The sequence below is a fragment of the Pristiophorus japonicus genome, chromosome 4 (genome assembly GCF_044704955.1).
Source record: "Pristiophorus japonicus isolate sPriJap1 chromosome 4, sPriJap1.hap1, whole genome shotgun sequence".
Taxonomy (NCBI): domain Eukaryota; kingdom Metazoa; phylum Chordata; class Chondrichthyes; family Pristiophoridae; genus Pristiophorus; species Pristiophorus japonicus.
Genome location: NC_091980.1, coordinates 300,727,884 through 300,744,290, shown reverse-complemented (window position 1 = coordinate 300,744,290; position 16,407 = coordinate 300,727,884). Strand labels below are relative to the sequence as shown.

At 47.2% G+C, this 16,407-nt stretch overlaps 1 protein-coding gene across 1 annotated transcript in view; it reads right to left on the bottom strand.

The window, feature by feature from the left end:
* The window catches only part of nrxn3a (neurexin 3a), a 2,272,338-nt gene that overhangs the window by 1,238,186 nt on the left and 1,017,745 nt on the right, over nucleotides 1-16,407 (bottom strand). The window contains exon 12 of the mRNA XM_070879627.1: nucleotides 417-536. Coding sequence (XP_070735728.1) covers nucleotides 417-536 — 120 coding nt within the window. The remainder of the gene's footprint in view (nucleotides 1-416; nucleotides 537-16,407) is intronic.

The following is a 16,407-nucleotide window of genomic DNA, read 5'->3' as shown; positions in this document are numbered from 1 at the left end:
TGATTGCTTTTTCTTTTAATTTTTTTTGCGATTTGTGTTGTGGTGGCGTGGACAATGTTTTGGGAATGTTTTTGCAAGGAGTGAGTGAGGGGGGGAGGGGGTTTAGGCATCTCTCTCGGAGGGCTCCCGGCCTGGCTCTTTAGCTCGTGTGTTTCCCACGCTAACGCCCCAAAGGAGGTGTAAAATGCCTCCCTTAGCGCTGCGTCCCCTGACTCGGGGCCCAGCTGCCCAAACTTGCTTACCGAGGCCGCAAAGTGTGATCCCGGGCGCAAACCTTCCCGCCCCGCCGCCGTTACCGCCCCCTGACAACATCCAAGCCAAAAATCCAGCTCCCAAGTGATTGACATTCCGCGACGGGCACGCTGAACTCAGCCAGCAAAGGGGAGGGCGGAAAGTGAAGGGAAACGGTCACTCACGGTCGTTGCACTGACTGCCGCTGTACGAAGTCATGGAGCAGTCACACGAGTAGCCCTCCCATTGCTGGATGCAGATCCCGTAGTTGGTGCAGGAGTCGTCCTGGCAGGTTGTGCTGGGACCTTGGAGGAGATGAAAGACAAAGGGCCAGAGAGTCAACGGTAGCTGGAAACAAGTAAAGATCATGCTCCTGTACACACCCACCCCCCCACCACCCCCCCAAACCTTTTCATGCAAGAAGTTTGCTTCCACACGTGCACTGAATATCTCAAAACACACACACACACACACGTACACACAAGTATACACACGGCTACAAGCCTAACCAGGTTAGGTTGTGAACAACATTCCCTCCAAGGTCTGTGTTTTTTTTAAGCTCCTGCATTGGAAAATTTAAGTTGATTATATACAATATATATCAAAAGGAGAATAGCTACAGTAGTGAGGCATTCTTGTATTTCGAGATTAGTTTACTTTGGACACAAGGGTTCGAAACTAAATTTCAGAACTGCACTAAACTGGTTTTTACGTAGAAATTTTCACGACTCAAGTTAAAGGAGCTGAATGCCACAATTGTAATAGGTATCGTGATTTGATTATCAGACCCAGGTTGCCCCGCCCCCCCCTTTTACCCCCTTTAACACCCCCCCCCCTCCTCCCTGAAGATATTGGAAGGAAAAACTCTGGATTTATTTAACAGACGGTTGAATGAGTCGGTCAAGTGCCCTTCCTCATCTGTATCTGTCTTGTGACTCGTGCTGGGATATGGCTTCACCTTCACTGTACACTCTATAAACCTCGTTCTTTATGGGTAACCCTGGCTCGGAGAGTTCTCGGGATCTGGAACGCTGTACCTGAAAAGAATCCACAAATAATTTTTAAAAGGGAGTTGGAAGGGTAGTGGAAGATGAGGAACTTACAGGGTTACGGACAAAAAGCAGGGATGTGGGACTAAGCACGACTGCTCTGTCTAAGAGCCGACACAGCCACGACGGGCCGAATGGCCTCCTTCTGTGCTGTCAGTTTCTACGATTCTATGAAAACATGGCGATAAAATAATTGTGTCGATTCTGATTTCTCCCTCACATTGACAGAACTGGCATTTAGATTCCCAAGCAGCTAGGGTCCATCCCACACAAAGTTGGATTCTAAAGTCCCTCATGAAATGGAGTCTGATGCCGGAATTCCCGTTAATTTCTTCAGTTAAAACACCCTCACCGGACCTCGGTTATGCCGTAGATTTCCTCAAAGTAAAATCAAGAGGAAAAAAAAACCCCAGATTCATCTCCAAATGCAAATTGTTACAGTCAGCTTGTTTGGGGTTTGGCGGGAAGTGGGGTACCCACACTCTGAACTCCCGTTGGGGAGCTTTTTTGCAGGTTGCCCGTAAATCGTGGAACCATAAATATTTATGGCACAGAAGGAGGCCATTCGGCCCATCGTGCTTGTGCCGGTAACTTGTGGCAAGTGTCAAAGCTGAAGAATTCGCAGTGCAATGGGAAAAGGCCCAGAGCATTAGTTGGCCACTACATTCCCTGAGTTAGAAATGCCAGCATTTAATCCCCGGTCTGCCTGGGATTATACTTCAACATTTTAAAAGGAATACCATGAGCATTGTGATCAAAAGATTTTGGAAAACGCCTGTGGCCTCAGGCTAGAATGTCACCAAGAAAATGGAGCCAGCATTCTTGATTGGTCAGGTATTCATAGAAACATAGGAACATAGGTGCAGGAGTAGGTCATTCGGCCCTTTGAGCCTGCACCACCATTTTTGGGAGGGCCAGTGACACAGAATCATAAAAATTTACAGCACGGAAGGAAGCCATTTCGGCCCATCGTGTCCGCGCCGGCCGACAAAGACCTATCCAGCCTAAACCCACTTTCCAGCTCTCGGTCCGTAGCCCTGTAGGTTACAGCACTTCAGGCGCACATCCAAGTATTTTTTAAATGCAATGAAGGTTTCTGCCTTTACCACCCTTTCAGGCAGTGAGTTCCAGACCCCCACCACCCTCTGGGTGAAGAAATTTCCCCTCTATACCTCACCCCCCAGTTACTTTAAGTCTATGACCCCTGGTTGCCTAGGGAAACAGGTGTCAAATACACAGGGGATTCACAGGGCAACGGTTGGATCGGCCGCCAGTTACCATCTGGTACCTTTGAGGGAATGCAGGCAGCGAAGACGAAGAAGACAAAAAATACACAGCTTATTTGCTGCGCGGAAGCGGGATTCAAATAAAAAGACAAATAACCTGTGCGAAAATAATGTGCACGTGAAGCGAATGGCCGTCGGGAAGGGTGAAGAGTGGATGGAAAAAAAGGATCGAGAGAGTGAAGAGCTCTGTTCATCGACAAACTCCAAAAGCCAAAACCAAACAGAAATGAGACTGAAAGTGCATCTCGTGTAATGCATGGTGTACTTCTGCTGTCAACTCACGAGTCACTGAAGCAGACTGCGTCCTGCCCAAGAAATCTGGAGGACACCAGTTACGTGACTCCCCGGACTGTTTATCCTCCAAGCGCGCCGTTGCCTAAAGGATTGCTCAATTATCGTGTTCATCCTGTCTATTCCCCCCCACCCCTCCCCCATTTCTTACACGGATCCTGGCGATGCGAACATGGGAGCAGGAGCAGGCCATTCAGCCCCTCGAGCGTGTGCCGCCATTTGCTGAGATCGCGGCTGATCTGGAGTTATCCTGCCAACTCCATTCAATGCCTGTCAATATTTATTTAAGAGGCACTGTCCTCCTCGTTAAAGAAAAACAAAACGCTCGTCAAACACTTGAGGGAGGCAGAACAGGCCCCGGGTAAACCGCGTGTCACGTTCAACTTGACAACGTCACGCGGGAGGGAAGGCATTCAGCCACAGCACTGTACGCTTCTGAAGAAGTTCGCCAAAAACCTTCTCACAAAAATGGATGTCCCTTTAAGATACGTCGCTTGACGTTTTTTTTTCAATAGCTACAGCTAACACAATAAGAGTTGATTTTGGTTAGCAGGGTCAGGGGTCAGATTCAGCTCCTGGTGGAACTCTGATCAACTAAGCTGGAACTGTTGGCCTGTTGGTCACTGGGGCAAGTTTGCACTGTGGTAGCCAGTGCACCTGCGACCATGTTAATACCTGCTTTCTCATTTGTTGTATCTTTCCCGCCCTCCTTTCCGAAAACCATCGATTCTCTGCTCGGGGTACAGTCCGATTGTTTTATTCATTCTGGGGATGTGATATTTATTGCCTGTCCCTAGTTGCCCTCGAGAAGGGCCTTCTTCTTGAACCGCAGCAATCCATGAGGTAGCAGCTTGATACAACTTGAGTGTTTTGCTGAACCACTTCAGTGAGCAGTTAAGGGTCAACCACGTTGGTGTGGGACTGGAGTCACATGGAGGCCCAGACCGGGTAAGGACAGCAGCTTTCCTTCCCCTAAAGGACATTAATAAAACCAGTTGTTGCAATCCGACAGCTTCAGGGTCACTTTTATTGATTTTTAATAAAAACTGAAGTCAGATTCTCAAACAGCCATGGTGGGATTCGAACTCATGTTCTCTGAGATCATTAGTCTGGTGACATAACCACTACACTAGTGCCCCCGATTGTCACAAGTCACTTACCGGTACGGCCCGATCGTCACTTAATGCCTTCTCTACAAACCATTCCAAGGACCATCATGTCAGTGTTAGCCTTGATGGTGAGTAATAGTGGGCTGTTCAACTAGCGGAGGCCTCACAGCCCGGCACCATCCTGCCCTCTCCTAACCTTCGCGTACATGCACACACACAGAGCACTGCCTGGCGATTAGGATCAGGAACTCTGCCTACATTTTGTGCGCACTAACTCGGGAGCCGTTAGGTATACTTGGCCGCTGCCCTGGTTGGGATTCACAAACCCAACACAAACCCAGGAATTGATCCTGGGACTGTCCTGGTCAGAACGGCTCAGGCACTTTTCGCACAAAAACTTGTCAAACCATTGAGGAGGCGTTCACACTTAAAACATTTATAAAGATGTGCAAATCGCACCGTCAACCCACGGTCAGAAGCCACAGTGTGCCCTTCGATGTGTGTGTGTGTGTGTGTGTGTGTGTGTGTGCAATTGTGGTGAAAGCCTTTGCCAGACACAGCACCAATATCTTTCTGAGAGTCAACAGTGAGAGATGTACTGCTACCTTTGCTTGCTAACCAATACCCACACTCTGAACTCCCGTTGGGGAGCTTTTTTGCAGGATGCCCGTAAATCGTGGAACCATAAATATTTATGGGACAGAAGGAGGCCATTCGGCCCATGAGGTAGCATGGCTAAGGATAAGGGGTAAGCCATTTAGGACCGAGATGAGGAGAAACTTCTTCACCCAGAGAGTGGTGAACCTGTGGAATTCTCTACCACAGAAAGTAGTTGAGGCCAATTCACTAAATATATTCAAAAGGGAGTTAGATGAAGTCCTTACTACTAGGGGGAATCAAGGGGTATGGCGAGAAAGCAGGAAGGGGGCACTGAATTTGCATGTTCAGCCATGAACTCATTGAATGGCGGTGCAGGCTAGAAGGGCCGAATGGCCTACTCCTGCACCTATTTTCTATGTTTCTATGTTTCTAATAGGACCCTCACGAGGAAGACCAGAGGGCCGATTGCAAAAACTAACGAGACATAATTATCATGTTTTTTTGTCATTATCTTCCCGTCACAGAATTGCTTGAAATCCAGTCTGACAGCTTTTCAATTGTTGTATAATTTCTCCTATTCTGGAGCACGGTTGGTGTTGTGACAGCGCTGGCCCAGTTCAAGCTCCCCGGCTGTTAACCTGCACCTCACACACAGATAGAAGGCAGCTTCAGTTCCTGTTGGACGCAGTGAGTCGCTCACAATCTGGGAGAAGTATTATATCACACACCGGGCCGTTACGTGCAGGGAGATGAAGTCTCATTGCCCACGTATATGCCACAATTGCTCGGGGGGGCTTGCCGATGTTCAGAATGAGTCCCGTTTGCACTGCAGGGTGTGTTCGGAGTGCCTGCTTCAACGCTGACACATGCACGGCCAATCACACAACTTTAAGAACATAAAAACATAAGAAATATGCGCAGGAGTAGGCCATTTGGCCCCTCGAGCCTGCTCCGCCATTCTATAAGATCATGACTGATCTGATCTTGGGCTCAGCTCCACTTCCCCACCCACGCCCTTCACTCCCTTATCGCTCAAAAATCTGTCTATCTCCACCTTAAATATATTTAATGACCCAGCCTCCACAGCTCTCTGGGGCAGAGAATTCCACAGATTCACAACTCTCAGAGAAGAAATTCCTCCTCATCTCAGTTCTAAATGGGCAACCCCTTATTCTTAAACTATGCCCCCTCGTTCTAGTTTCCCCCACGAGTGGAAACATCCTCTCTGTATCCAACTTGTCGAGCCCCCTCAGTATCTTATATGTTTCAAGAAGATCACCTCTCATTCTTCTAAACTCCAATGAGTATAGACTCAACCTGCTCAACTTTTCTTCATAAGACAACCTCTTCATCTCAGGAATCAACCTAGTGATCGTTCACTGAACTGCCTCCAATGCAAGTATATCCCTCCTTAAATACGGAGACCAAAACTGTGCACGGTACTCCAGGTGTGGCCTCACCAAGACTCTGTATAGTTGTAGCAGGACTTCTCTGCTTTTATACTCTATTCCCCTTGCAATAAAGGCTAACATTCCATTTACCTTCCTGATTACTTGCTGTACCTGCAAACTAACTTTTTGTGTTTCATGCACAAGGACCCCCAGGGTCCCTCTGTACAGCAGCACTTTGTAATCTCGCTCCATTTAAATAATAATTTGCTTTTTTATTTTTCCTGCCAAAGTGGATAAGCTCACACATCCAGTCAGGCACGCTCACATTTTTTGGGTATGCGCACGTGTTACTAGCATGTGAGTTGGTGGTGTGCCGCTTAGAGGCATGTGTACTACCTTGTGTACGTTACAGCCCTGACTGGACATTATTCTGGAGGAAATGGTAGAATATAAAAGGCGCATCAGAAGTCATTAGAGAACAAAAGAGTACACATCAGCGGACCTGTCTGTCACCTGGCCTGCTGAATCTGAAGGCTCAATGTGCATGACCACGGATCCTTGAAGGTAGCAGGCCAGGTAGATAAGGCAGTTAAGAAGGCGTACGGAATAATTGCCTTTATTAGCCGAGGCATGGAATCCAAGAGCAGGGAGGTTATGCTTGAACTGTATAAAACACTGGTTAGGCCACAGCTGGAGTACTGCATGCAGTTCTGGTCACCACATTACAGGAAATATGTGAGTGCACTAGAGAGGGTGCAGAGGAGATTTACTGGACTGGAGAATTTTAGCTATGAGGAAAGATTGGATGGACTGGGGTTGTTTTCTTTGGAACAGAGCAGGATGAGGGGAGATTTAATTGAGGTGTATAAAATTATGAGGGGCCTAGATATAGTGGATAGAAAGGGCCTATTTCCTTTAGCACAGGGGTCAACAACCAGGGGGCATAAATTTAAAGTAATTGGTAGAAGGATTAGAGGGGATTTGAGGGGGAATTTCTTCACCCAGAGGGTGGTGGGGGTCTGGAACTCACTGCCTGAAAGGGTGGTAGAGGCAGAAACCCTCACCACATTTAAAAAGTACTGGGATGTGCCGCAACCTATAAGGCTACGGACCAAGAGCTGGAAAGTGGGATTAGGCTGGATAACTCTTTGTCGGCCGACGCGGACACAATGAGCCGAAATGGCCTCCTTCCGTGCTGTAAATTTCGATGATTCTATGCTGTCATGTGATATCCACTGAGATGGGTCTGAACAGCATTTAATGGGAAGCTCAGGGTACTTGGTTATTGTCGGTCTGGGGCTGAGTGCGCAATGCTGCTGTTATAAGTGACCCTCGCCCTTTTTCTCTTCACCATTGAGTGTCCGGCCCTTTGAAGGTGTGCTCCTGCTATCCCTGCCCGAACCACCGATACTGAAACGTGGGTGAGAGGAGCAGACCACAGCTGTACATTCCCTCTACATCTTGTGGCCTGAATTCCCATTTCATAGTCGGCCAATAAATTATACACAATCACTTCAAACAGAATTTCTCTGCTGGTACCCTGGACCCACTCCCTCTCTCTCTCATGTATGGGGGTGCACTCGCATAGTTACTGGGCTCATAACCCAGCGGCCTGGACTAATGATCCGGAGACACAAGTTCAAATCCCACCACGGCAGCTGGGGAATTTAAATTCAGGTCATGAAATAAATCTGGAAGGGAAAGCTAGTGATAGCAATGGTGACCATGAAACTACCGGATTGTCGTAAAAACCCATCTGGTTCACTGATGTCCTTGAGGGAAGGAAATCTGCCGTCCTTATCCGGTCTAGCCTTATGTGACTCCAACCCACAGCAATGTGGTTAACTCATAACTGCCCTCGGGCTCACTACTTCCTTCTCTCGGGCAATTATGGACGGGGCTGGGTTATAAATGCTGGCCTTGCAGGCGACGCCCACATCTCATGAACGAATAAATGTTTAAAAAAAAAAGTTAATTCTGATTCCGCCTTCGCCTGACATTCCCACATTTGCACTGGAAGGTTTTCAGGAGAAGGAACCCTGCCTGATTTTCCTCATCCCCCTAGTCCAGGGCTGCTGAAGTCAACAGTGTCTGTACCGCCCACCCCAAGAACAACTCCCTCTGGGTGTCATGGTTCATCAAGTCATTGAAAGTTGGCATGCAGGTACAGCAGGCGGTGAAGGCGGCAAATGGTATGTTGGCCTTCCTAGCTAGGGGATTTGAGTATAGGAGCAGGGAGGTCTTACTGCAGTTGTATAGGGCCTTGGTGAGGCCTCACCTGGAATATTGTGTTCAGTTTTGGTCTCCTAATCTGAGGAAGGACGTTCTTGCTATTGAGGGAGTGCAGCGAAGGTTCACCAGACTGATTCCTGGGAAGGCAGGACTGACATATGAGGAGAGACTGGATCGACTGGGCCTGTATTCACTGGAGTTTAGAAGGATGAGAGGGGATCTCATAGAAACATGTAAAATTCTGATGGGACTGGACAGGTTAGATGCAGGAAGAATGTTCCCGATGTTGGGGAAGTCCAGAACAAGAGGACACAGTCTAAGGATAAGGGGTAAGCCATTTAGGACTGAGGTGAGGAGAAACTTCTTCACTCTTAACCTGTGGAATTCTCTACCGCAGAGAGTTGTTGATGCCTGCTTAATGGATATATTCAAGAGGGAGTTAGATGTGGCCCTCACGGCTAAAGGGATCAAGGGGTATGGAGAGAAAGCAGGAAAGGGGTACTGAGGTGAATGATCAGCCATGACCTTAGTGAATGGTGGTGCAGACTTGAAGGGCCGAATGGCCTATTCCTACACCTATTTTCTATGTTTCTATGTTTCACCTGAGATGGGATTCTAGCCCACAAGAAGCACTCAGTTCACCCTGCAGACCAGTCCCGCCTCCAGCAGTGAGTGGAGCAGGTGCAAGTGCAGAGGGGCCTGGGGGTGCATATTCACAGAACCTTTGAAAGGTGGCAGGGCAAGATGGTGTATGGGCTACCTGGCTCTGAAAACAGGAGTATTGAATGTAAAAAATAAGGAGGTCGTGCTGAACTTTTACAAATCACTGGTTAAGCCTCAGCTGAAGTTTTGCGTCCAACTCTTGGGCACCGCACTTTAGAAAGAATGCCAAAGGCGTGGAAAGCGCATAGAGGAGCTTTACCAGGGTGATACCGGGATGAGGGACTTCAGTTATGAGAAAAAGGTGAGGAAGCTGGGTCTGTTCGCCTTAGAGCAGAAAAGGTTACGAGGAGACCTAATAGAGGTGTTCAGAATGACGAGGGGTTTTGATAAGAGTCGGGAGAAACTGTTTCTTCTGGCAAGTGGGTCGGTAAACCAGAGGTCACAGATTTAACAATATTGGCGAAAGAACTAGAGAGGAAATGAGGAGGAATTTCCTCACACTGGAGGGGTGGTAGAATCAGATTCCACAGGAACTTTCAAAAGGCAATCGGACATGTATTTGAAGACTAATTTGCAGGGGAAATAGGTGGGGTGTGGGACTAAATTGGACCGCTCTTTCAAAAGAACCGGCACGGGCAGGGTGGGTTGAATGGCCTGCTTCTGTGCTGTAGGACTCTATGATTATAAAATAGGGTTCACCTGTCACTTTTGTACTCTCTTAAATATCATCATCATCACAGGCAGTCCCTCGAATCGAGGATGACTTGCTTCCACGTCAAAAAGTTCACAGGTGTTTCAATGAAGGTGTTAAAATTCCAGCTCCCGAACTAAATCCTGAAGGGTGGAAGATGCCGGTGCGTGGATTTTTTTTACGTATGGTGGCCGTTGCACACCAGCCACCACACGGGCTTGACAGAGCTAGGTCTTGGTCCAGTGGCAAGGGTTAACCAAGATGACTGGAGACCAGCTCTGCTGCACGGACCTAGTGCACGCACACATATCGCAGTGTGGGCTGGGCCCGTGCTGTCCCTGGGTCATTGCCTCTTCTGGCCCCGGACTCGCGCCTCTCCTGGGCCCCGAGCACATCCCTCTATATTCTCTCGCTGCTCCTTCGCCCCACCTGCTGTACCTGCCAGCGCATCGGAGCAGGCCGGGGAGCGGAAGGAGCAATGTGGCAGCCTGGCCCAGCAGGCTGAGATTAATGGGTGATCTTATTGAAGTGGTTAAGATGATGAGAGCGTTTGACAGGGCAGATGGAGAGAAACTATTTGCTCTGGTAGGGGAGTCCAGAATAAGGGGATATAATTAAAGCCGGGCCATTCAGGCGTGATGTCAGGAAGCACTTCTTCACACAAAGGTGTAACAGACATCTGGAATCATCCCAAAAAGCTGTTGAGGCTGGCGGATGGGGGGGGGGGGGGGGGTGGGTGGGGGGTCAATTGAAATCTTCAAAACTGAGATCGATAGATTTTCGTTAGGCAAGGGTATTAAGGGCAACAGAACCAAGGTGGGTAGATGGAGCTCAGGTACAGATCAGCCATCATCTAATGGCTGGGTCAAAATCCTGGAACTGCCTCCCTAACAGCACTGAGAGAGCACCTTCACCACACGGACTGCAGCAGTTCAAGAAGGCGGCTCACCACCACCTTCTCAAGGGCAATTAGGGATGGGCAATAAATGCCGGCCTTGCCAGCGATGCCCACATCCCAGGAACGAATAAAAAAAATACTGAATGGTGGAATGGCTCGAGGGGCTGAATGGCCTACTCCTGTTCTCATGTTCCTATGTTCAAGCTAATCAATCTACAGTGCAGCTGGGATCAAATAACCTAAATGGGCAGCAGAGTAATCCGATGAACCTTTTAAAATAAAAAGTAAAAGGCGGGCAAAAGTTTTCCCTCAGGATGGTGATCAGACAGGAGTCATACATCATTATCACTGCAGTGGTGATGTGTGCAAGCCACGGAAATGACATATTTTTGATGCAATAACACATCTCATTGAAAGAAGAGAGCAAGACAGACTTGCATTTATATAGCGCCTTTCACGACCACCGGACGTCTCAAAGCGCTTTACAGCCAATGAAGTACGCAAGTCACAAAATCATGCCAAGTGTTTGGTGAACAAACAAATCGTTTGCCAAACAACAGCTTTGCATAAAGAGACAACCCGCAAAATAGCACCGCAAGGGTACAATAGGTCAGTAAAACATCCCGCTCTCTCAACAGGAAATGGCAGTCCGCCATCTCCTATCTCTGTACTGGATAGTGATCCAGAATTGAAGGGTAATTTGGGGCATTTCTTTTCTTGACTGACCTTCTGCAATTGTGAAGCTCCACCATCAACAACATGTGACTGGATAACTGCAGTACAAAATAATTCTTCATGTACGCTTCTAGGCATTATATAACGGTAATAGTGAACTGCAGTAATTGGCCGTTGCTGAATAATCAAACTGTTTGCTTAATCAAGGGTCTGTTACTGTGCTGACTGAGAGAATATGGTCTCCAGACACCCATAGTGGAGAGGCTACATATAGAAGCCTTGGGTTGTTAAATAGTTATTTTACACATGAAGTCAGATGGTGATAAATTTGCTGGGGATTAGTTTGAGTATATTAATAACAGGTTCACCAAGTTATATGGCGCAGGATGGATTAACCCGAAGTTGATCAGGCTGAAATGGCACTACAATTCAGAAAACTAGCCACGCAGGTTTGTTAAGAAATGATGGCCTCTTGAGCTGCCTGATGGATTTTAGCCAGGGTGGTAATAAGTGTTGCTAATCAGCCCTTGTGCGCAAACATCATCCAGTGTTCCCACTCCGGGCCAGCACTCAGTGCTTGAAGGTCCGGTATATTGTGTCCGATGAGGAAAGGATTGGGATCAGCTGTTTACTTCATCATTAAAGAGACAGGCTCTCACTTCTCAGTCAGAAATTTAAGCTCCACTCCAGAGTCTTGTGCACAAAATCCAGGCTGACACTCCCAGTGCAGTGCTGAGGGAGTGCTGCACTGTCGGAAGCGCCGTCTTTCAGATGAGATGTTAAACTGAGACCCCTTCTGCCATCTCGGGTGGACGTAAAAGATCCCACGGCATTATTTCAAAGAAGAGCAGGGGAATTCTCCCCGGTGTCCTGGCCAATATTTATCCTTCAACCAGCATCACTAAAAAAACAGATGATCTGGTCAGCAGCACCTTGCTGTTTGTGGGATCTTGCTGTGTGCAAATTGGTTGCCTGCAAATTACAACAGCGATTGCGCTTCGAAAGTACTTCATTGGCTGTAAAACGTTTTAGGACCTCCAGAGGTTGTGAGAGGCGCTATATAAATGCAAGCTGGTGGTGGATTCGACCATCAGCATCCTGGGGGTCCACCATTGACCATAAACTTAACTGGACCAGCCACATAAACACTATGGCTACAAGAGCAGGCCAGAGGCTGGGTATTCTGCGGCGAGTGTCTCACCTCCTGACTCCCCAAAGCCTTTCCACCATCTACAAGGCACAAGTCAGGAGTGTGATGGAATACTCTCCACTTGCCTGGATGAGTGCAGCTCCAACAACACTCAAGAAGCTCCACACCATCCAGGACAAAGCAGCCCGCTTGATTGGCACTCCATCCACCACCGTAAACATCTACTTCCCCCACAACCGGCGCACCGTGGCTGCAGTGTGTACCATCTACAAGATGCACTGCTGCAACTCACCACGGTTTCTTTGGCAGCAGCTCCTAAACCCGCGACCTCTACCACCTCAAAGGACAAGTGCAGCAGGCGCATGGGAACACCATCACCTCCACCCACGTTCCCCTCCAAGTCACACACCATCCCGACTTGGAAATATATCAGTGTTCCTTCTTCATGGCTGAGTCAAAAATCCTGGAACTCCCTCCCTAACAGCACTGTGTGGGAGCACCTTCACCACACGGACTGTAGCGGTTCCAGCAGGCGGCTCACCACCACCTTCCCAAGGGCAATGAGGGATGGGCAATAAATTGCCAGCGACGCCCACATCTCATGAACAAATTAAAAAAGGGTTCCCTTTGTTCTCTCAGACTCACGGTTTAACTTACAGGTGAAGAATGGCCTCACTTGAGTGAGGTTCCAATGATTCTTTGGCATCCATGAAACCCTATCCAGCAAGAGCCTGTGCCTTCAGACGAGGACAGAAGGGGGGAAGGGGAAGTCCTCTTATGCTTCCTCAGTGGGAAAAACCATCTGCGAGACTGCATTACAGAAATGATCAGATTTTGCTTGCCATAGACAATGGGAGTTGAAATAATTCCATGCGAGATGAAGATAAATCATCGCATTTGAATGAAATATTTTTGTTTGCCATTTAAATGAAAGCCTAAACCGGCTTAAAATGAAAGGATTTAACACAGTCACAAAAATAGCAGGGCAAAAAATTTCAAGCAAATGCGTTACCGTGTTCATCACTAATATTACAGTGTGCGATTTCAAACCTCAGTAATCATTCGCTGTTCGGCAATAATTATTTCCAGATTGATTGCCAAAACTGCTGCCAGGTATGTAATAACGTATGGTTGTAATTATGTTCAAACTCGTGCAGAGGGAAAGCAACAGTGGCAGTTCTGCGTGATGAGGATGCAAATAGCAGATACTCGGTTATTTAAATGTGGATTCAGCCATTTGCTTTCCCTTTCACACCTTTGCGCAAACCGTGATTCTCGTCTCGGCCATGCAAGTGTGCAAGAAAAGGAACTTGCGTCACTCTGTGGGTCCCCAGTGACTGTACAAGGCGTGAGTGACAGCGGGATTGGAACCGCCAGTTCAGCGGGCAAAAGTTTGTGAGAAGTACATTATCTTTCGGTGCTGTTTAGTCAAATGCGATTGATAAATAAGTCTTCGCGATTTGCATTGGAAGTAGTAACTATTGAAAGAAAATTCAACCATTTAAAAAAAAGTGCAGTAACTAGTTTGGGCAAGTGACACAAGACATTACACGCAGCAACTTTCAGTCAAGTCTAGAATGAAACGTAACTTTCTACCTTGTAGGTCTGCCTTGGTCAACTCAACTTTGTTAGCAAAAGAACAGAGAAGCAAAACAGTAACAGAGGTTAGTTGTGTAGGTGGCAGCGGTGTTAATGAAAGCAAACAATCTGCATTAAAACAAAACACATGCAGTGTTAATAGGTTAACGTCATCAGCAAGCACATACAAGGTTGGGGCATTCATAGTTAGGGCAAGTGATTTTAACGCGGCTACTGCGAATCTCTACACTTACCGTATTGAGGCTTTTGCCGCTCATGTACCAATTTGGCATCACTAAATCCCAGCCACAGTGAACATTGCTGATTTCCCTAGCTAGTCTGAGTCCCTATCACAAATCACTTGCCCAACCGACAGTCTACCAAAGCTAACACAAATCTCCAATTGTATTTGAGCAGGAAAATAAAAACGACATTTAAAAAAAAATCAACGACAACCGAAAATGACTTGAAAAACGTGTTTCGTTCACAAGACATGTTTTTCTTTAAATATTGCAGTCTTAAAAGTATTTTACGGAGGTATATTCTACGGCCAATGCAGGGTTGAAATAGAAGACGACAAGGGGTGTTGCTGAAGAATCCATATGGCTGTAGTATGTCTACAAACTGCAAGGTGACGACATACAGCACTTGACAGAACGAGAAGCAGGGCTCTGAGAAATAATACCGTACGTCTGAGCAGCTATTGATGGAAAAGACCATCACTATGCTACCTATCACATAGTGAGCCTGGTGCAGAAACAATAAGCACAGAAGATAAGAATCTTTGTTGCAATGAAAATCAGCTTTTCATTGTAACAACCCACACATCTGGTCAGTCTTCACCATTTGATATATATATATATATATATTTTTTTTACTTTGATCTCTTTCCACTCACATTTGCCACAAGATGTGCCTAATTCCTCAATCATTTGACCTTCAACAAAGATTGCACGCACGATAGAACTGTTTTATTTTCTGGATGTAATCGGACAAGGATACAGCACGGAAGGAGGCCATTCGGCCCATCGAGCCCGTGCCGGGACTTTGAAAGAGCTGTCCAATTTGTCCCACTCCCCCTGCTCTTTCCCTGCAGCCCTGCAAATTTTCCCGCGAGTCTTTATCCAATTCCCTTTTGAAAGTTACTACAGAACCAGCTCTGCCGCCCTTTCAGACAGCGCATTCCAGATCACAACAGCTTGTTGTGTAAACCAACAAGTTATATTTTATGTCCCTCCCGACTAATTCGCTGCTCACGATATGGTCTCCTCTACATTGGGGAGACCAAGCGTAGATTGGGTGAACGTTTTGCGGAACACCTCCGTTCAGTCCGTAAGCGTGACCCTGAGCTTCCGGTTGCCCGTCACTTTAATTCCCTGCTCCAATCCCACTCTGACCTCTCCGTCCTCGGCCTCCTACACTGTTCCAATGAAGCTCAACGCAAGCTCGAGGAACAGCACCTCATCTTTCGTTTAGGCACTTTACAGCCTTCTGGAATCAACATCAAATTCAACAATTTCAGAGCGTAACCGCTGCCAATCTTTGGCTCCCTTCCCACCCACCTCCTCCCCTCAGAACCTGTTTCTTTTTTTCCTCCTTGTCTCTAATGGCAGTTGGTCATTCACACCCTATCTTGGCTAATGTTTTTCTAACTCCTGGCATTACCATTTGGGTCCATCATCCTTTTTGTCTCTCTAATCTCTCCTGTCTTCCACCCCATCACAAACCTTCCCTTTTGTTCTTTCTTCCCCTCTCCCTTTCAGTGCTTGTTAAGAATCTGTTTTTCTCGAACACTCTCCAGTTCTGACAAAGGGCCATCGACCTGAAACGTTAACTCTGCTTCCTCTCCACAGATGCTGCCTGACCCGCTGAGATTTCCAGCATTTTCTGTGTTTAATTCTCTTCCCTCCTGAGCTGAAGATGTTGGATCCTTCCCGGCTTCACGGACACTTGCCTCGCTCCGAGTTTCCCCCTGCATAATGGCAATTAGCTAACGCAGTGCAGAGCAGGAAGCAAACCTGGGATCTTCATGATCCGTATGGCACCATGCACACCAGCTACAAATCTACTCGTTGGGTCACTGACGGAGCAATTAGCGGTCTTGTGCTAGTTCGAAGCGTCCCATAGGTGAGCCGCAGCAACTGTTGCACAAACTGCCCCAGCCAGAGACGCAAAGTACTCGAACAAACAAGGAATTAAAACAAATAACATTCCAGCAGTAATAAAATAATGCCTTTAAAACATTGCATGGTGAAAGCAATCCAAAACTGGTTATACAAGTAGGGCACTAACCTTTTCCAATTTGGAACCACCATTAAACATTGATGAAATTTGTGTATATATATATATTCATGAACACCCTTGGGCTGCACTTTGAATGGTTCATGCACAGTTATGTTAACATGAAAGGCTTTTTTAAAAATCACTTCATCATCGTCGCTGCAGGTGGATTGGGGTTATCACGTTAAACAGCAAACGCTTAACCAAATGTAAAGCATTCTGACAATGAAACCATGGGATTACTGCCTCTTAGTGTACTCATTAAACCAGAACCTTAGTCAAT